The 21,061-nt window shown below is 37.0% G+C and overlaps 2 protein-coding genes and 1 long non-coding RNA gene across 4 annotated transcripts in view; 2 read left to right on the top strand and 1 right to left on the bottom strand.

The window, feature by feature from the left end:
- The window catches only part of LOC147834222 (uncharacterized), a 204,824-nt gene extending 203,468 nt beyond the window's left edge, over window positions 1-1,356 (top strand). The window contains exon 4 of the mRNA XM_087279495.1: window positions 79-1,356. Coding sequence (XP_087135621.1) covers window positions 79-99 — 21 coding nt within the window. The 3' untranslated portion in view covers window positions 100-1,356. The remainder of the gene's footprint in view (window positions 1-78) is intronic.
- Window positions 1,357-9,640: 8,284 nt separating this feature from the next.
- unc5b (unc-5 netrin receptor B) overlaps window positions 9,641-21,061 on the top strand; it is a 98,525-nt gene continuing 87,104 nt past the window's right edge. The window contains exon 1 of one of the 2 annotated variants that reach the window (XM_087277855.1): window positions 9,641-10,235. In XM_087277855.1, coding sequence (XP_087133981.1) covers window positions 10,148-10,235 — 88 coding nt within the window. In that variant the 5' untranslated portion in view covers window positions 9,641-10,147. 2 annotated transcript variants of the gene reach the window in all.
- On the bottom strand, window positions 14,109-17,146 carry LOC147834223 (uncharacterized). Its single transcript, XR_015506048.1, has 2 exons — window positions 14,731-17,146; window positions 14,109-14,679 (listed from the first exon to the last, which is right to left on the bottom strand). It is a non-coding gene; the product is annotated as an uncharacterized LOC147834223 (long non-coding RNA).

A 21,061-nucleotide genomic window follows, 5' to 3' on the forward strand; every position in this document is an offset into this window, starting at 1 on the left:
ATGAATGAATGAATGAATGAATGAATGATTTGTTGTGAACTGTTCCATATTTTGACAGATCTGCCATTTGGTCCTCAGGTATTTACCCAGGTGATGTGAGATGTAAGAAGACTGGATTACTCAGATGCGTGTTGCTTTTATGTGCTCTAAATGCCACAATGTGTAAGCATCTATTGCAGGACCCAGCTATTTCACTGAGCTCTGAGTCATTCCTGTGCTGAATAGAATCTGTTTACCTTGGAAAACAATTTTTTTACGATGAATCTGCTCAGATAAAAAAAAATAACCTGCTATTTAGTGGCAAACCTGCATTTTGTGTGAAATACTGTAGGTCTTCAGTACAACTGACAGCTCTGAAAGGTATTGTGCTTCTCTCTGGCAGCGTGTAATTACAAACAAAACATGCATTTTTCGATTAAATTCTGTTTATTCATGCCACTCGTCAACAGGAATATGATATTTGCCTCAGCCTTTTGCGAGATTTAAAAAACACAATGTTTATGTGAATATGAATTGATGAGTTTGTTTTATCTCCTTTAAAAAAAGACCCACTTTGTTAAGGGTTATCAACACTATGTGCTAACATTTAAATACATGATCAAAATATTATATGTGTATGCTTTTATTATACTTGTTAATATCTGTTGCACATTTTTACAGTCCTGTTTTGCATGCACACACTGTGTACTGTACTGTAATAACATAAACAGTGTAATACCTACAATAGTAACTATCCATAAACCTACCCCAAAAATAGCCTTAAACCATAGTTACTGTAGCTTGACACAATACTTTTTTATTGGTACTGAAGAATCAAACTAAGGATCTGAGAATCCTTGTAGCAAACTTATGTGGGTTGTTTCAAGAGGCAACCATTGGTTTGTGTTGTGTTTTATTTTTATTTGTTTATATTCATTTATTCTTAATTTAATTATTTCTTTAATCATATGATCATTAGTAATTTATATAATTATCATTATGTCATTTTATTGATCATTAGTTAATGATTTGATAAATATTGATTATTATTTGTCATTTTATGATGTTTGTATGTTTTATTCTTAATATTTTCCTATAATTTTAGTTTTATTATTATTTCATTTTCCCATGTTGTTATAATCTTATAACTGCATGGATTCAAGCAACACTTGTTTTCAGGCATAAGAGATAAGAGAATGTCTCCATTTTAAGGTCTGTTTTGTCGCTGGACAATGTTGTGAAGCAGTAATTTTTCATTGCTGTTGCTTGTGGTATAATAACACTTGTTAGATTTATCCTGGTCAGACGAAGTCTGAGTATTGTATCATACGCAACTAAGATTGTTCAATAAACTCTGCTCTTTCTTTATCATCATTACTTCGTCTCCTGCTTCTTCTCCTCTTTGGCTTTCTCAGTCAACTACTATATTGATAGGAGACTGTTATTCAGTTGAAAGCAGGTTAACAGTTTTGGGTATTTAAAACTGCGCTGACTTGTTGTCCAGATACCTGCAAAACAAAACTGTAAAAAAAATCCTGGTTGCCTTAAATTTTTAGGCTGAATCAAGTTAACCTTATGAGTCCATTGAACATATTGTGTTAAACTGACTTAAAACAGCTTGCGTAACTTAAAAAATTAAGTTAGAACATGAATAACTTAGATTAATAAGTCACAATGACCTAAAAACATATGCTGTCAGGATTAATTGATCATGTATTTTTTTTACAGTGTGAAGAAACTGACATTTTCTGACAGGTCTAGCGTCCGGGGCTAGATCTTATTTATCTTATTACTTATTTAGATTATTATTTAGCGTAAAGCGTGTGATTTAACTGCAGTATACTGTAACAAACCATGTAAAAAGAAAGCAAAATTTCTACCTCCATTTACACCTGAATTTGATTATATTTCATGCCCTAATTCTTGTCCAGAAGCCCAAAGAACCTCATATACTGCAACAGGGTAAGTAACTAATTACATGCTGTTTCAAAAATTGTGTTTGTAAATATATAGCAATCTAACATGCTTAGCAGACTACAATATTTTTTCTTAATCTCTTCTTAAATGTATGCTGTTTTTCAAGACATACTCTATTTTTACCATCTCTTTATCTTTAACATGGAAAGCAACTTTAAAGATATCGTTAGCATACTTTATACTGAATGTTTATAAGTATATTCTAATCCATAAGAATACAGGGGAAATGTGGTTTTCTTGTGCAGTGATGCAGAAACCCATGCGTTGACAATTTCAATATTTATTTTGTTACCAAAATATACTTTTAAGGATGTGCATTTTACCATGAAGCCTGATACTAACATTTACATAACCTAACCTAACTAGCAACAAAAGTGATTTCCATTAAATACTGTAGTAATGGAGTACTGATATACTATTTTGTATATTAAATAGTTTTAGAAAGGTTTTGTAATTTTAAGTCTACATTTTCATGCCAGGATAGAGCTCAAAGTTGATTAAAAGTAACCTTCAAAGTCTATTAGAAGCAAATACCTTCAATGGGAAATTTCTTGGGTCCTTAATCACTAATAACAAATTCCTTTTTGTCCAAGTTTTGCAGAACTTTGATCTCCTTCTCTCATTAATGATTTTAGCCATCCACAGTTCCACACATTACAAGCAAGGGCTTCAGAAATTGAAAAGTCAGAAGGCAAAGATTTTCTAAAACCTCTGTCTGACCCCTTTGCCATGCTCTTTTACTTTGCTAGCTTAAGGCTAATTTCTACATTTCAGCATGCAGTTGATGGAGGGGTTCAAAGAAGCACGCGAACAGAAAATTGACATTTTTCCCAATTGTTGTGGCACCTTTAATTTCATTAGCTGTCCCCCAAACCCCCGCAGGAGAGCTGAGTTTCTAGGGCAACAATCAGAGTAATAGTCTTGCCCATGCAATCTGCTAAAAGCTCCTGCGGCCCATGAGCCCAGGTGTATCAGGGGATTAGAACAAGGCGGGACAGGTGAACTCAGCATGGACTCACTCACAATTTGTAATCATACACAAATTAGTGCCAGGGATTTCCAATGTTTTCATATTAAGCTTATAAATTTCTATATGTCTTTACCAACTCTTAAACCTAACCCACCCAGAAAATTTGTGCATTTTAAAATGCTTATTAAAACAGTATTTAGTCATTTACCTCACAGGTTTCCATCAGTGCATGTCTTGTCTTGCTACTATTCTTGTGGGAACAAAATTGTGCTAATTGTGTTCTTTGAATTTATCTTAACTAAACCTACACCTGTGCTTAAAGGAACACTACACTTTTTTTCTTGTACCCTAGAGTTAAACAGATGAGTTTTACTATTTTTGAAACTATTTTTGAGTCAATCTTTGTCTGGGGGGAGCACGCTTAGCTTAGCATAAATCATTCAGTCAGATTAGACCATTAGCATCTCACTCAATAATGTCATAAAAGAGTTTTGATAGTTTTTTCTATTTATATTTCACTATTTACTCTCCCTCAAGTGGTTTCAAACCTTTATGAGTTTCTGTCTTCTGTTAAACACAAAAGAAGATAGTTTGGAGAATGTTCGAAACCGGTAATCACTGACTTCTATTGTAGGAAAGACAAATACTATGGAAGTCAATGGTTACAGGTTTCCATCTTTTTATTGATTCATTAATTTTCTTTTCGGCTTAGTCCCTTTACTAATCCGGGTTCGCCACAACGGAACAGCCAACTTATCCAGTACATGTCTGGAAACTGGAGCACCCGGAGGAAACCCACACGAACGCAGGGAGAACATGAAAATTCCACACAGAAACGCCAACTGACACAGCTGAGGCTTGAACCAGCAACCCTCTTGCTGTGAGGCAACAGCACTACCTACTGCGCCACTGCGACGCCTTCCATCTTTTCTTTAATATATATTCTATTGTGTTTAGCAGAAGAAAAAACTAAACTCAAACTGTCAAGGCTTAGTAAATGATGACAGAATTTTCATTTTTGGGTGAACTATCTTTTAAAATATGTAAATATGTTTTGTTTTTGTGCTTATGTGGCTATATTCACAAACAAAGATTGTTTCAATGCGTTTAGAGGGACAACACGGCACAAAAGGAACCTGTTGCCATAACTGCTGTCGAGGAGGAAGAGGGAACACTGCCTGTCTACACACTAGAGGTCTTAAATGTTCTCACTCAATAATGTCATAAAAGAGTTTTGATAGTCTTTCTATGTATGGGATGATTCTTCTGTAGTTACATTGTGTACTAAGTTGCTATGTTCTAAGTTAATATGTTGGAAACTATACTCACATTCTGGTGTAATAATCAAGGAACTTGGCTGCAGTACCATGGCTGCAACAGGTGCAATCATATAACACACTAGTCTTATATTAAGACTGACTGTGTGAAGTGTTCATTTAAAGAAATAGTTAAACAAAATGTTTTTTGTGTGTTTGTCTGAAAGAAGAAAGACATATACACTTAGGATAACTTGAAAGGGAGTAAAGGATGTGTAGGATTATATATATATATATATATAAAATCTGAATATAATCCTACACATCCTTTACTCCCTTTCAAGTTATCCTAAGTGTATATGTCTTTCTTCTTTCAGACAAACACAGTCTGAAGTATTTTAAATAATACATGGCTTTCTTCAAATGTATAATGGCATGAATTGATGGGAAAAATTAGTTTTTAGATGATAAAATATATCTATATTCTTGAGTTACACTGTATGTTGTAGGACTTAAGTGAAGCAGAAGTGAGTTGTTTGGTTATAATGAAATTTGTTATATTATCTTTCTTGAAATGGTGGATTTGTTGGTCTGCCCAGAATCTTAAAATCCTGTTCCAAGTTTTTCAGTTCTTACCTTCTGTTACATTTTCATCATAATTTTTAACTTAACTCTCTTCAGAATGTGAACACATCAGTGGTAAAAAGAAAGAGATAATAGTCTATAATGTTTTAAATATGGATGTTTTACATATTTGAAAGTTTGCGAATTAGTAAATTTTGGGACAAATTTCATTTTCCGGGTGAAGTATATATATATATATATAAAATCCTTTTTTTAATTAAATGAAGACACTTTTACTTGATAGAAATGATTTAATGGTTTTACAAGACAAGATGTACAAAACCTGACACACCAGACATTGTATAGTTACCCACAAATAAATCTAAATATTTTGGGTTGTGGGTGGCACAGTGGCCTCACGACAAAAAGGTCACTGGTTCGAGTCCCATCTGGGCCAGTTGGCATTTCTGTGTGAAGTTTGTGTGTGTTCTCCCATGGGTTTCCTCCGCGTGCTCTGGTTTCCCCCACAGTCCAAAGACATGCGCTTAGGTGAACTGGATAAACTTAATTGTCTGTAGTGTATGAGTTTGTGTTTGTGTTTGTGTGTGTGAATGAGTGGATGGATGTTTCCCAGTATTGGGCTGGGGCTGGGGCTGGAAAGGAATAGTAGCTGGTTCATTCCGCTGTGGAATTTCTCTGAAATAAAGACTAAGCCAAAGGAAAATGAATGAATTAATGTTTTGGGTTGCATTTGCAATAATAATATTCCTCTTTTTTGTTTAAATGAACACGTGATTATGAAGATGTATGTCTATTAAAAATTATCACTTTTGAATCGTCTAAATTTCTATTATTTACTTTATGCAGCAGGTTATATATACATTCATAAGTTCACAGCTGTAATCCTACACTATCATGTTCCCATGATAGTGTTACTTGAGAATATGCATGCTACCATATATAACAATTAACTGTATGATCAGAAGAAGAAAAGATATCTGACTTGAAATCTGGCATGACTTCCTTTCTGGCACAGCAGGCGTAATTAGTCTGTGGTTTGGGTCAGCTCAATAATTCCTGAAAATAATTCTGTTATCCCACTCCATTATTCACAGACTATTTTAGGCGTTTCCTTCATAAATTGATGGCACAAGTTGTATGCTTTTTAAAAACGAGAAGCCAAAGCTTATTTAATGTGAGCAGCACTAGACATTCATTATAACCATCTTTCTTATAATGACTATAACAGCATGTGCATGTTCTCGTCGTCTCTCTTCAATGAGCAGCATCATCTTCCATTATTCATCCTCTTTCCTTATGCTGTTCTGTCACTCTCCAGCTCTCCTTATATCCCTCTCACTTCTTACCTTCTCTCACCTCGCTGTTACGCGGTTCATCATGAGGTACATTTCCAATTAATCTCAACATTATTCAGTCTGAGGCACTGCAAATCTTATAGCAGTTGCCATCAGCCTGGTAACCAAAGATGTGTTTGAGATATGCATGGGAAGTATAATGAAAGCAAACTGTATTCCATTAGTAAGCTCTGAATTTCTCTAAGCTGATGACACTGGCAGAGTATCAAATCGTTCTGACAGTTTGTTCAGAAAGAATCAGCATCTTTAGACTGAATTAAAGATGCAGCAAAGTAATACTATTCGCTCTTGCTTACAAATATACTATCATTATAATTGTTTCTTAATCAAGAATGTCAATTATTTCTGCTCTTAGTGCTTGTAAATCTTGTGTTAAATCTTTTTATCATGATAAGGAATAATTGGTCTAAACATGTTCATGTTCTAAACACATTCGTGTTTTCTAAACACGTTCAGAAAATGGCATAGTGAGAGTCATGAGGAATTAAAAACTCCACAGGGGATTATCAGCTTTCAAAGTCAGATTTATATGAAAGACTGCCAGATATTTTAACATGAACACTGTTTGATGTAAGCCCAAAATATACTTGTGTGTTTGCAGGTACAATGCATATGCGACACTGTCATCAGAACTAAACAGAACCACCCAATTTGTCCGAATGCTTTGCACTACTTAATTTGTCCACAAGATGAAAACAATGAGCTTGGCTTTTGTTTCACAGTCGGACAAGAAATGAAGGAGATGGAATGAAAACAATCTACTGAAGACAAAAAAACAACAGATGATAATGTTGAAGAGCGCATGAGTGAAAAGCTGCGCATGAGCGTATAAACTAACAGATTCTTGCTGACCGCATGCGGATTCAATTGGACAATAAAACCTTTTCCACATGAGTGGATGTCCAAGGATGTGAAAACCCCAGAACAGAATGTAGCATGTTGTCATCACAGACTGTAAAAAAAGATGTACAAAGCATCTGCAGTTCCATCCACTGTAGAAAAGAGAAGCCAAGATAAAGGCTATGTCATTTTGGAGGATGGGTCAGGGAGCAATATTTTCCACCAATTTTGACTCAAATAACTATAGAAAGGCAAACATATTAAAACTGTTAATGAATGTAAATCAAAACAACTACCTATACCATCTTTAAGAATTCATTCATTTAATCATTTGTTCATTCATTCATTCATTCATTTATAATCTTTTAGACTTATTCCCTTTATTTAACAGGGATCGTCATAGCGCAATGCACTGCCAATTAATCCAGCATATGTTATATGCACCAGCTGCAACCCATTACTGGGAAAAACCCATACACTCACATTTACAGACATACACTAAACCGGAGCACCCGGAGGAAACCCACGTGAACACGAGGAGACAGCATTACCCACTGCACCCCCCACCACCCCCTAGGAAAACAACATTTGAAGTGCAAATAGAACTCATAAAAAGAAATGATCCCAACCATCTTGGGCAGAGATCACTAAACTTGTTCCTGGAGGTCTGGTGTCCTGCAGATTTTAGCTCCAACCCAAATCAAACACACCTGAACAAGCTAATCAAGGTCTTACTAGGTATACTTGAAACACCCAGGCAGGTGTGTTGAGGCAAGTTGAAGCTAAACCCTAGAGGGCAACGGATCTCAGAACGAGATTGGTCACCCCTGATCTAGGACTTCCAGGACAACATAAAGAAATACACTTGCAAAAAAATTGCAGGTTATCTGTGTATATAATAATAACTTATACTTGATTGTAACTTTAACCTAATCTGATTGTAATGCAATAATGTACATCTTTTGTAAAGCTTCTCTGAAACCAAAAGCACTATACAAATAAACTTGAATTGAATTTAATGTATTTTTATTTACAATTTTTTTAGCCAGCCACCAGGGTGCGATCAAAATAGTTGTCTTCAATTTTCAGGATCCGTAAGTCACTTGTTTCTCATGTTTAAAGTATGGCATTCATGCAGCGTTCAAGTCCTCCAGAGAATTTAATATCTGCAAGTTGCCAAGTTAGCAATGTACACAAAATCAGTTTTTTTTTAACCCCACATCTACAACATGATTAACAAACAATGTGCATCAGTGGGTTTTTGCTTATTGTTATTATTCAGTTATGAAGGTTCTGCAAGAGTTGTTGTGTACTCTATCATATTGAAATTCCATTCACTGACTTATTCAAAATAAGTACCTCCTTGTGAGTTTGTATTTGTAAAGTTACAGTATATATGCGGCATACAAAAAGTATTATTATTTATTTATTTATTTATTTAGTTAGTTAGTTAGTTAGTTAGTTAGTTAGTTAGTTAGTTAGTTAGTTAGTTAGTTAGTTAGTTAGTTGATTGTTTGTTTTACATTTTTTACATACGCATGCATATGTACATACATATTTCAGGAATTTAACATTGAACCTGAAGAAAAATAAAATTAAATAAATAAATAAATACATACATAAATAAACAAACAATCAAAAGTTGTAAGTTCCCAACAATCTTTTTAAAAACGAAAAACATTTACTTTCTCTTGAAAATTTAAATTGTTGTTTGCGGTGCATTTTTAGCTATCTGCTTTAGAAATACCTGCAGATCAGGAACTGCTGCCCTTGCCAGACTCCAAGATGGCCCTGCATAGTAATTGCAGTTCAAACGATTCTGCTTCCGATCCTGGACAGCAGTTTGAATAACCTGTCTAGATTTTAGTTCCTGCTTACACAACCAAAACCAGACAGCTCTGACCGCAGTCTTCTGTAAGGATAACAAAATGAAACAAAGTGGACACAATGGACAATCAGCCTGTATTCAACTTCTGAATGGACTCGGAAAGCACATGTATGAACTGTCGCCCTCTTGTGGTGGTCTCAACAAGAAGTTCATTAATGCACTGAACCTGACTAAAATATGCTGGGAGGCATGACTGTGAATTGTGATAGTGTTACTAACACTAATCCTGAAACTAACATTAACACATCATAATCATCCGTCATTATCAAACCACCCTTAATTAATCATAATTACAGTAGATCTGTATTAAAGACATAATTACATGCTAAAGGTCAAAAGAATGTAGCTAATTCTCACCAGAATCCTTTATATTGCTTTCTAAATACGTTTTCTTTTGTAAATAAATAATTATAATAATAATTTATAATAATAATAATAATAATAATAATAATAGTAACAATAATAATTTAAAAGTCTAATGATAATATTTATATATAAATGCCAAAGTACTGCAGCTCACACTACATTAATAAACCAATATGCCTATTTAAATTACTCCATAATTTCTGTTTTGCTATAATAATTATTATTTTAAGAAAAAAATATGAATGTTTGTCCTTTCCCCGAATCCCTTAATCCGCCTCCGGGATTTCTGTGTTTCCATTCACATCTCTATTGGCGTCCCTGTTCTCCAGCGCTCAGTGTGGCTCAGTGAAGGTTGATGATTGGCTGATGGGAGATGAGAGTCTGGAGGCTCGCGCTTCATACCCGTGTCCGTGTGTTTACACTCAGTTCTCGAGATCCAGACGAGCGGCAGCGTCAGGACTATGGCGCTCCACAGATAGCAGCGGACATCTCACAACGATGGCATTATGCTTAACGCTTACGGACAACTTTTTCTTCTCGCCGCTACAGGAATAAAAGCTGCCAAGTACTTTTGTTTTCGCTTTATCCACTGTTTTCAGAGAGAAACGCGTTCTTTGTTTCAGTGGAGTTGTAAGTGAGATGAACTTTACGCTGGTTGATGCGTTTCACTACGGACGGGGTCTGCGATGTGCCTGAGCGAACATTTGGTGAAACTGTAGCTTTTACACATTTTGGGGAAAGTTCTGGACCAGGTTTCTATTAAAAACCACCACGGTGCAGCCTGTTTTTATAAGTTTGTAAAGTTCGAGGAGGAACCCGTCTCCATATTTCACACTATTTGAAGTATCCTTCACGGAGGATTCAGCGAGGCTTCAGCCGACTGGAGCGAGAGCACCTGGGGGGCGTTTGGCAGTAGCGTGACCGGGTGAAGATGCTCTCAACGTGGATACACCGCGACCAGTCTCCCGCCTCCCTGCTCGGTTTACTTCTACTCAGCTCAACCTTAGTAATACATGCAGGTACGAGCCGGTTAAATGTAACGCTTAATATTAAACACTTCCTTATACTTTCAGAATGAAACGTACGGGAAAACAGAAGTGCGTTATCAACTCACGTAGCCTTCACTCACACACACACCCAAAAACACAGATAAGTTTGGAGATAATAAGGTCGTCACTCAGGATATTGGTCGACTATTGAGAATAAATGATGCCTTTTGATTCTCTTCAGAAATAAGCAGATGACTCATAGGTCGCTTACAGTATGCTTTTTAGACCTAATTCTTTATAATATTCCATAAAAGCCTGCTACAACCTTCCACGAGAATCATGGAGGAAAAATCCATTCAGTAATGGCTTTTGTTGATCCACTTTGCTAAATGTCTTTATGCATTATCTTTGAATTATAACAGGTGGCACTGTTCATTTTAAATATTAAACTCATATAGAGTCTATCTATCTATCTATCTATCTATCTATCTATCTATCTATCTATCTATCTATCTATCTATCTATCTATCTATCTATCTATCTATCTATCTATCTATCTATCTATCTATCTATCTAGAGTTGTAAGGCAGTGTAATAGGTAATAATAACTAAGAATCTGATGAAGGGATGTGACTGCTGCATGTGCACTCATCTCTCTCTCCCTTCAGAGAGGAAATATTCTGTTGATCTCCTCTCTTTCTGCTTGCCGTGCTGAGCTTCCAAGCAGCGGATAAAAAGCAGAACCCCTGGTGTTCTTGGAGTAATTAAGGTTTAGCTCAATGCCTTCCTGGCTCCTGAAAGACAGAAAAAATAAACCTAGTAAAAAAGGGAAACAACATCTGAGGGAAAGCAGAGATAGTGAATTCTGAATTATAGTGTGCAGCTTAAAAATCCATTCCTGTCTGTTATTTTGCTTTTCTGATTGATGTAGCTTAGGGTTACGTTTAGCACATGAACTTGATTAGGAGCTGGTAGAAGTTTCTTTGTCTTTTTAAAAGTGGGGAATAAAGAATTTAATGCAAAAGTAGTTTATTTTTTCAAACAAAGTTTAAAAGTTGATTCTTCCCAATGACTTTAGAATAGTTTGGATGTAACAAAATTACATTGTCAGCAACGGCTGCACTGCAGGTTCATCAGAAAATCATACTGAAAACGATCTAATAAAATAACCAAACCATTTGCTGACACATCTGACAAGTTCAAGATATTATTTCCCATACAGAGGAGAAATATTCACGAGCAGATCATGTTGTGATGTGTTATTGTTTCTGCATGAAGGCTAGCTTACCTTCTGTCTGACCTTAGAAGTGACGGGAAGCAATGAAGCGGGAAAGAAATCTCTCTCCCTCTCTGCACTATGGCCACATATGTAATCAGATTGACACAGAAGTGCACATTTGAAGGGTTTAGTAGATTGGTTTTCCAATGGGAAAGAGAAATTGGAAAGAAAAGGGACAGGATGATTTAACTTCAGACATGGAAACGGGTGTGTATTGTAGTTTAAGTGTCCTTTCTTATAATAAACTACTCACAGAAGAGTCTATTATAGAAAAAACCCAACAGTTTTATATAGATGCATCTGGGACATTTAGCAGTTGCCTAAAAGTAATTTAAAGGGGATAGTTTTACCAAAAATGAAAATGAGTTCACCATTTATCCTCACCAGTGTGCTTTCAAACCTTTATGACTTTCTTTTCTCTGTTGAAAAAAAAAAAAAAAAAAAAGATATTTTAAAGAAGCCTGAAAATCTGTAATAATTGACATATATAGTATGAAAAACAAATACTATGGAAGTAAAAGGTTACAGGTTTCCAACATTTTTCAAAATATCTTCCTTTGTGTTTAACAGAAGGTACAAAAGTCAAAGGCGTTTTGTAAATGATGACAAAATTTTCCGTTTTTGGCGAACTGTTCTTTTAAAAGTTTAAATTTAGATGAAAATGTGATTTTAACTTGGTATGTATGGGACTAGGTGACATGGTGGCTCAGTGGTTAGCACTGTTGCCCCACAGCAAGAAGGTTGCTTGTTCGTGGCTGGGCCAGAGGTCATTTCTGTGTAGAGTTTGCATGTTTTCCCCATGTTCGCATGGAATTCCATTGGGTGCTCCAGTTTCCCCCACAGTCCAAAGACATATGGTGTAGGTGAATTGAATAAACTACATTGGTCGAAGTGTAAGAGTGAGTAAATGTCTATGGGTGTTTCCCAGTATTGGGTTGCAGCTGGAAGTAAATCATATGCTGGATAAGTTGATGGTTCATTCCGCTGCTGTGACCCCTGATGAATAAAGAAACTAAGTCAAAGGCGAATGAATGAATTAATTTTATGAGACTTATCAACTGTTTATTACAAAGTTCTTTACAAAGTTCAAAAGTTTATTACAAAGTTTTTTTTGTTCTTCATTGCCTTTGAGATTTTTTTATTTTCTTGAACTTCATTTCATAACTAATTTCCTGTAACAATTTACTTGAAATTATTATAATATACATTTGTGAAAATTTGCCTCATAATCTGAAGAAGGCATGTCTTGCAATTGAATATGTTTAGGGAATTTTTGTAAAGCTCACCAATATTATTGGAAATGTTTAGTTGCTTTTGTGTGTATTCAAGCTTTTTACCAAAATAGACCAGATAAACGTACTCTAAGATATTGTCATTGTTGTAAACAAAAAATATTGTGGCAACTTGTCCCGCTCTGCCCAATACAGTAATTGGAAAACTCAATGCGCATGCATGGACCATCTAGATTCTACAGACAGTGCTCCAAGTCTGTCTCTTGTTGAGACTGAGATGCCAGCACATATTTCATATCATCCATAAAACATCAGAGTCAAGATGGATAACGTTTATCTTCTCTCTCATTCTGTCCATTCCTGTATTCTTTCTCTCCCCCTCCTGTCTGTCTGTATTGTGGATGTGCTGAGCTCAGATTTCCTGTATGGTACAGCTCTCTCAGTGTTGACATACACATTAATTACCCAGACTGCCAGGAACCCACTTCTGGCTCCTTTGCCCCATCAGCTTTTCTCTTCCTCGATTGTGTGTGTGTGTATGTGTGTGTGTGTGTGTGTGTGTGTGTATGTGTGTGTATGCGTTTATTTGGCAGAACATCCCTGCATACACGCTTGATCTGAATCGACACGGGAGACGTGTGCTGTTGTATACGTAATGGAGTCGCACTGTCTGGATTTGCATGCGCGTGTGTGTGCGCTTTGTGAGTTGGAGAAGATAACAAACTCTAACTGCTCTGAATGAAACCTAAACTTTTGTGTCGCATTGTTTGGGCTGTTTCAAGAGGATTAGGTTCAGGCCCAGTGGCCAGCTCTGCTCATAGAACAGTGGGCGGGGAAAGGTCAAGCTGAAGTGCCTAAGGTCAAGATAGGGGAGGGAGGTGTGCTCCTGTGTGCACATCATGTTTAGAGAGCATAACATGTTTGATCCTCCCAGTTAAGGCTGCCGGAATTCTCCACCGGTAGTCCAGGGCGTGGGGGGATAATTGGTTATCTCTGAGAATAGGTCATCTATGGTCCAGTGTGCTTGCTGTGCATTGCAAGGGGCCATACACACAGAATAGTTTTTCCACTATGCTACTTTTCTGTTGTTCTTCTAAATATAAAGATATGATAAATAAAACTGTTAGGCTTCTGCTGCGCTTACATCTTATGTAGCATCTTATAAACGAAACTGTGGTCTATAAATGTAGCACTCAAGTTAAAAGAAGTCACCCTATGTTTTTTTGGACCACTGACCTTTGTCTTGCACATTTAACTATTATTAAGTGAATGGTCCCTAACATGCACAGTAGAGCAAAGCAATATAGATTCATTTTTCTTCGGCTTAGTCCCTCATTTATCAGGGGTCGCCACAGCGGAATGAACCGCCAACTATTCTGGCATATGTTTTACACAGTTTATTGACCCATTTTCAATTTAGCCAGTACTGGGAAAAGTATGAATACATTTTATCTGATTATTGCTTATTTTACAGTATGCCCGAGGAGCACCTTAAAACTTAACTTCATACCTGCCTTATTTAGTTCGGTTGAATCGCACAAGAGTTTGTTTTCCGTCTTGGTGCAGTTCGTTTGGGCAGGTGTAAATGTATTAATCACACTCGAGTGTGCACCAAAAGGGGACCAAAAAGCATACTAAGACCTCCTTGAAGAGCAGTTTGTTTGTGGTGAAAAAAGGATCCGAACTAAAACAGACCCAACCGTAAAAAGTTCTGCACCTTTTTGCACTAATCCAGTAGTCTGATGCACAGTCCCATCTTATGGAGTGTGGAGGAAAAATATTTGTTGACAGCGCTTTACCAACAGTTTTAAACAGAGAGAGAGGGAAAAACATTATCTGATAGATCGTTGATAATAATACCGGAAGATGACCATGTAGCAGTTTAGCTAAATTTATTCACGCTGTGACTTGCGATGCGCCTTCGCTGTTTGCAATGCATTAAAGCATTGTTTTCCAGCCGCAGCTACAGCTCCATTCTCAAATTAATGTATAGTTTGTCTAGAGTGATTTAAACAAATTATAAAGTATACTATGACCAGGGATACAATCGGCCAAGGCAGTCCTCCTTCTGTAATAATTTTGTCTACTGGTTTGTTACTTGTGGAATTTCCGTTGGCATTTTCCTGCTCTTAAATTCTGACCAACCACAAAGCAGTTGAGGAAATACGTTCAATTATATCAGGCCAATAAGTGATTTGGATTTTGTCGCATGACTTCATTTTGGTTCTTTTTAACTGGTTCAGACCTAAGCAGTCAGTGTGAAAAGGACCCAAAAATGGCAGAAAAATGCCACAAAGTATCATTTGTTGCCATTGGTCCGGTCTAAATGAACCGAACCACAGATGTGAAAGCAACTTTAAAGGGATAATTTTCCCAAAAATGAAAACTGGGTGCTTTTTTACTCACTTATACTTGTTCAAAACTTATGTATTTAATTCTTATATTAAACAGAGGAGAATATTGCTTTAAAGAATGTTGATACTCAGACACTTGATGGTAGGTATTGACTTCAATAGTATTGTTTTCTTTTCTTACTACTATGTCAATGCATACTATCAAGTGGCTATAGCATCAAACATCTGGTTACCAACATTCTTCAAAAGCTCTTTTTTTGTGTTTAGCAGAACAAAGAAACGCTTGTACAAAGTAAAAAAAAGAGCTATAAAGCAAAAAAAAAAAAAAAAAACTCACTGCAGTATTTGCAGGGACTGACACACTTCTGAAGTGCACACACAGAAAGCCGACTCTCTCACTTAGCATTCATTTTGTTTTGTGGTTAATTTAACTCAAATGGTCAAATAGAAACTCAAATTTTTCAAAATGCCCTTCGTATTCACACCAATGTGGTCAGTTGTGTCTAAAGTGAATGGAAACATTTGATACTTAAACTTGTCAATATTAAATCTGTGCATTTGTAACATTAGCTCTGTAGAGACAAAGCAAAAAAATCACAAAATAAAATAAACTAAATAATTATATTGTAATATGTATTTTTTTATTTTGAAAAAAAAAAAGATCATATCACGAAGAGATTTATTACCCTCCCTAATACAAAGTGTGAAAGTCACTATTGAATGTAAAATCTACAAAAAGGCAAAAAGAAAAAAAAGGGAAGGAAGAGAAGCAGCAAGCTTTGTAATTAGGTCTAGAGGAAGGGAAATGTGAAGGAAAGAATGCATGTATCGGTGAGAGGTCTGGCAGTGATCTGAACCGCCAGTCTTGTGGTGTGCATTAGCTTTATGGCCACTGTGGGAGGCAGAGAGAGGGGTGAGGAGAGGGCAATGGAGGAGATCGCTGGTTTTCCACTCACCCCCATACTGTATTATTCATCACTGTAAAGTGGCCCTCTTTAATATTTTAAAACAGTTTATGGTTGTGTCTGTGATCTGTTTATGATGCAATGGATTCCTGAAGTAGTGTTGGACACGTGTCGTCTATGCGTTCAGGTGTGTTTGTCAGCAGAGAAGAACAGCGCTTCTTAATTGCCTGACTTAATAACTTGCTAAATTGTCAGATTTCTTTTTTTAATTGTAGTGTTCTAAATGTCTCAAATGACACTTAAGATTTTAAAGAGTCCCTACTATGCATGAAAAAAAAGATCATATTTTGGTTTTGGGGGTCTCCAACAACAGTCTGATAATCATGCAAGGTCAAAAAACATTTTCATTGTCTTATCATATGCATTTATTTTTACCTAATTATTCCAACCCCTCCTTAGTGCGATGCTAATCTGCACTGATTGGTCCGATGACAAAGTCCATTGCAATTGGTCGACTGCGTTCAGCGTGAGACAGAGAAAAAATGTCAACCACGGCTTATCAACAAGTAGTCAGTGCAGAGTGTATGTGTGAGCCCAATGCAGGGGTGCATTAAAGCAATGCAGTTTACACCAGCATATTCCTCTACTCTTAACCATGACACACATTCAGTATTAATCCACACAGCGACAAAAGCTGAACTATTTTAAAACTTGACCGCTGCACATGTGCAGGCAAAGCTGATAGTGCCCATAGCAACCACAAACGACAGTGGATTGCGAGCTCACAAATGCATTTAAATTCGTAAACATATCAAGACGTGTCGCAATTTCAATGTGGCTTTAGATGTGATATGAGAATATAAAGAGTTAACCAGATACAGTTCAAGCCACGTGGAGCGAATTCAAGTAACAAAACACAATTGAATACATAATTTTCAAACTAGAGAAAACAAGGATGCAACCATTTTAATCACACTTAAGTTGTAATAGAGGAAGAAACTGATCCATGAACTGTGTAAAGGTCCCATACATCAATAGTTTTTTCTGATCCATCCTTTAACAAACGGCAGATGAATCTACCGATGTAAGCGTGTAGATTGTTGAAGCACTCGTCAGAAAAATGACAGCAAAACAGCTCAAGGCGGGGCTAAAATGCTGAGGTATTTTTTGCAAAAAAAAAAAAAAAACCTCATCCACTGACTCTTCACAGCCTCATCTTTGTGTTGGGAAAATAATACTTACTTTCCCTCAAACTTCAGAGCACAGCGTCTTCACGACATGATTCAACCGGGACCTGCTACAGTGTTTGCTTTCCTCTTTTTCTTTCTACAGTGTTTGTGGGCATGGCCAGAAGTTACAAATTTTCCTGGGTCTGTGTGCGCAACACTCATTTGAGTTCCTTATCGACATCATGCAATAATGGCTAAAATTACAAAACGATTAATCACTCTGAGTTGACTCTTTTATTGATGAATCAATAGTTTTCAACATGGCCCACTTTAAAATTTTGGATATTTCTGGATATTTCACTTCACTTAGAGCTGTGTTACACACTGCCTGGAAGGTCATTTTAAAAAACCCATAATATAGGGGCTCTTTAAATGAATATTGTATTGATTAAATAAGAGGCCTGGTGCTTAATTTTGTGCACCAGCAGTCCGATCTATCTGGTTTATATGTACTGAAGTACTATTTTGTTGATTTTGTGTTTGTAATACACAGAATGACCATGTGTTTTTTATCGGTTTTGCGTGTGTGTGTGTGAAGTATGAAGAAAAAAAAAGTGCAGCCATATTCTTCTAGTGCTTAAAAGCAAAAGGCAGAGATAACGGGGAATCCAGAGAAATATATCTTAGAGAGATCTATTGAGATAGATGGAGCCCAGGGATTGGCTTTTAAATAGACTTTATTAAAAAAAAAAGAGAGCGAGAGTGAAAAGTCAGGAGTCAGAAGCATTGGCATTCAAGCATCATTAAGTCCCTGGCACAGTCTGAGAGGAGAAGACAGCGATGGGGCGAGAGAAGGAGGCAGAATGAGGGACAGCGACAGAGAGCAGCATGTGATGAGCAGATCGTTGAGTGGGGATGTTTTTATTAAGGGTCTTATCGATGCCTGGAGCTCTCTGTATTAATGGTGGACACTTTTAATGCTTTGCCAATACTGAGTATGTACACTACCATAAATCTGGAACAAATAGGAGAGAGAGTATGTGGGAGAAGATGGAAGAGGAGACTAGGTTTAAAGATTTATTACATAGCTGTCTATAATACTTGATTGTGACTGGCACAGCATTGCATTTAGCGGGCATATATTTATAAATAGTGACCAGAAAAATGACTTGCTCAAATTTGTAGTGCATGATGTTATTCAAAACATGCGCTTACAAAAGAAATTGATTAGATACATAGTTGGAGAAGTATTAATAAAAAGTTGGCCTACAATTGAATATAAATGCAAGGCTGATTGTATATTTATAGTAATATGCAAATGTATTTTCTTCCAGTGTCTGTAATGTTGGTATAGGCCAATTGTTTACTGCTTTATAATGAACTGGATCCTTTATTCTTATTTAAGTTCACATCATTTGTTTCAGCTCAGATCAATATTTAATATGTGTGCATTGCTTTATTTATTTTATTTTATTTATTTGTTTGGTAAGAACTCTTGTATTTAAGAGAGTTTACAAGAGTTGTTTTATGGACTTTGGAAAGGAGTTCTTGAGTAAAACTGCATCTTTGGAGATCTTTTTTTTTTTTTTAACAATTGTCCTAAAAAAACCTAAATAAAAAGTCCTACACATACCTATGGCAGAAAATTGTGAACAAGAAGAACAGAGAAGCCGTTCAGAGAAAGTTGAAGGGGAACATCATGTGTAAAGCAATGGGTGGATGATGGGAAAGCAAAGAGAGAGACTTTAATGAACTCAGAGCGAGGAGTGGATAGTTGAATGAGAATACAAGAGAGGGAGACTCTTCACCCCTCCCGAGTTTACGGCAGCTGGGTGGTGGTGGTGGGTCGGAGAGGTGGAGAGTGACAGGGACTGCAGAAGAATGACTCGGTGGGGTGGCTTTGTGCCGGGCTTGAATAGAGAACTGAATGGGGCTCTTTTCTGCCACCGTGTGTGGGGTGTTTGTGGGGTGAAGGGCGAGAGGGAGGAGGGCTCGGCATGCTCACAACTCCTTTGGATGGCGAGAGAGTGACTGACGGTGTATGTTTGTGTTTCCTGTCTTGGATTTCCATTCATAGTCACACTTCTTATTCAATCCTCACAAACAATACTGCTAAGAGCTGACATGTGTGAGTTGGAGTTTATTAGGATTTACTGTATGGATGAGCAAGTCTTTCGTCTTGGCATCCTAATAAAGGTGCGGTCAAATCATGGCCCGTTTTTCACTGAGTGTTATGGTATGGTACAGTTCAGTACGCTTTTATGGCCACTTCCACTGTCAAAAGGTACAAAAAAAGCAAACTGTATCATACTACTTTTTGGGTACACTTTCAAAAGAGTACCTACTGTAGCACAACAAACCCAAGTTAAAATAAACCTTGTCATTGTCTTGATGAGCAGCCACAAAGCCAAGAAAAAGAGCAGGATCTCTGTGCCCCATAGTTGTTTACATGGCCATCTAAAGCATGACCATGTGACACGTAGTTGTTTACAAGGCCATCCAAACGTGAGCAGTTTCACTTTCTCGACATACAGACGAGCTCGCCGCACGTCTGTAATTAAAATAATGAACTTCTTTAGCTGATGATAATAAAGTGGCATGATTTTTAAAGTACTTCTAATATCCGATCGTTTCAGAATTGGACTGACGTGAGAGTGCGAAAAAAACAAAGGAGAAGCCAGAAACAAAACAAAGAAGCAAATGATTCTTTTAGCAACCTAAAACATAAACAAACTGCTATGTTTAACTATTATCATTACTGACATCATCGGAGACTGTAAGGGGCTGTATTTGTTCGTGCCATTGGTGCCATTGTTATCCTTTTTTCAGTGGAAATGCAAGCCTGATAAAGGGTGACCCGTACCAAACTGTACCTTACCACTCAGTGGAAATGGGCCATTAGTCTACATTTTTGAGAGGAAAAAGGTTAATTGGTCCAATCAACTTTCTGTTTAATGTAGTGAATTCATATGACCAACTTGAAACTGCTTAGGCAATTTTTGCCCTCATGCAAAAAATTTAATTCCTATTGGATTTACTGGATTTCCGCCAGTGAATTTTGACTGAGCACTGTTAAATGAGACCGCACCTTAACACCAACCTAATGACTCCAAGCTTTACACTTTCTCTCTAGGAAAGTTGCAACGCCTGAATGTTTCACAATGAGCCAGACCTGCAGCTGAGGCTCATGCCAAGCCAACAGTGTCTTTGGCGGACAGCCTTTCCCCAGGCTGCTGTGTCTGGCAGTGTTCGCCGATTGCTGCATACAGTAGCATCCAGTCCTTACTGCATGACAGACATCTAGTACTCGCTCGTGGTCTGTCAAATGATTTGCTGCATAGAGAACAGATACTTTAGATTTTGATTGATAGATGGATGGATGTAACTTGGTCTCTAAGGTTTGTTTCTGAGATTGACTGGCAAACCGCTTGCTTGCATCAGGGTCTTGAAAGTAATATGTGAAAGTTAAAAGAGTTTTAAAAAATGTGGAGTAAAGGGGCTTCGGCTCAGACCCCCTGATGGTGCCTGTGGGGGTTTGGGTAGCATGTCAGATTCCTTTCGGCAGGGGTCTGGCAGCAGTGGTGCCAGGGCCACGTGAATAGGTCTCCTGTGGTCCACCTGCCTTTGTGCTTCCTGCCTTGAAAGAGAGACCTTCTAAGGCCATGGAGATTTCCCTCATCTTCTTAGCCTTCAAAGGAAGTTCAACCCAGTCCATGCTTGAAGATTAGACCTCATCCAATCTGTGCTCTCACATAGGCTACGTGAAATATACCAGGTTAAATCCAAGGCTGTTGATTGTTGCTGGAAATTATTTTGTTTTTGACAAAATAAAAATAGATTAGAAGGGTATAGTGTGAAAAAAGAATGTCTCCACTAATTGTTAAGCCCAAATAAAAACTCTGTTACTGCCCACAAAA

Source organism: Danio rerio, chromosome 13 (assembly GCF_052040795.2).
Source record: "Danio rerio strain M-AB ecotype USA chromosome 13, GRCz13ab, whole genome shotgun sequence".
Classification (NCBI taxonomy): domain Eukaryota; kingdom Metazoa; phylum Chordata; class Actinopteri; order Cypriniformes; family Danionidae; genus Danio; species Danio rerio.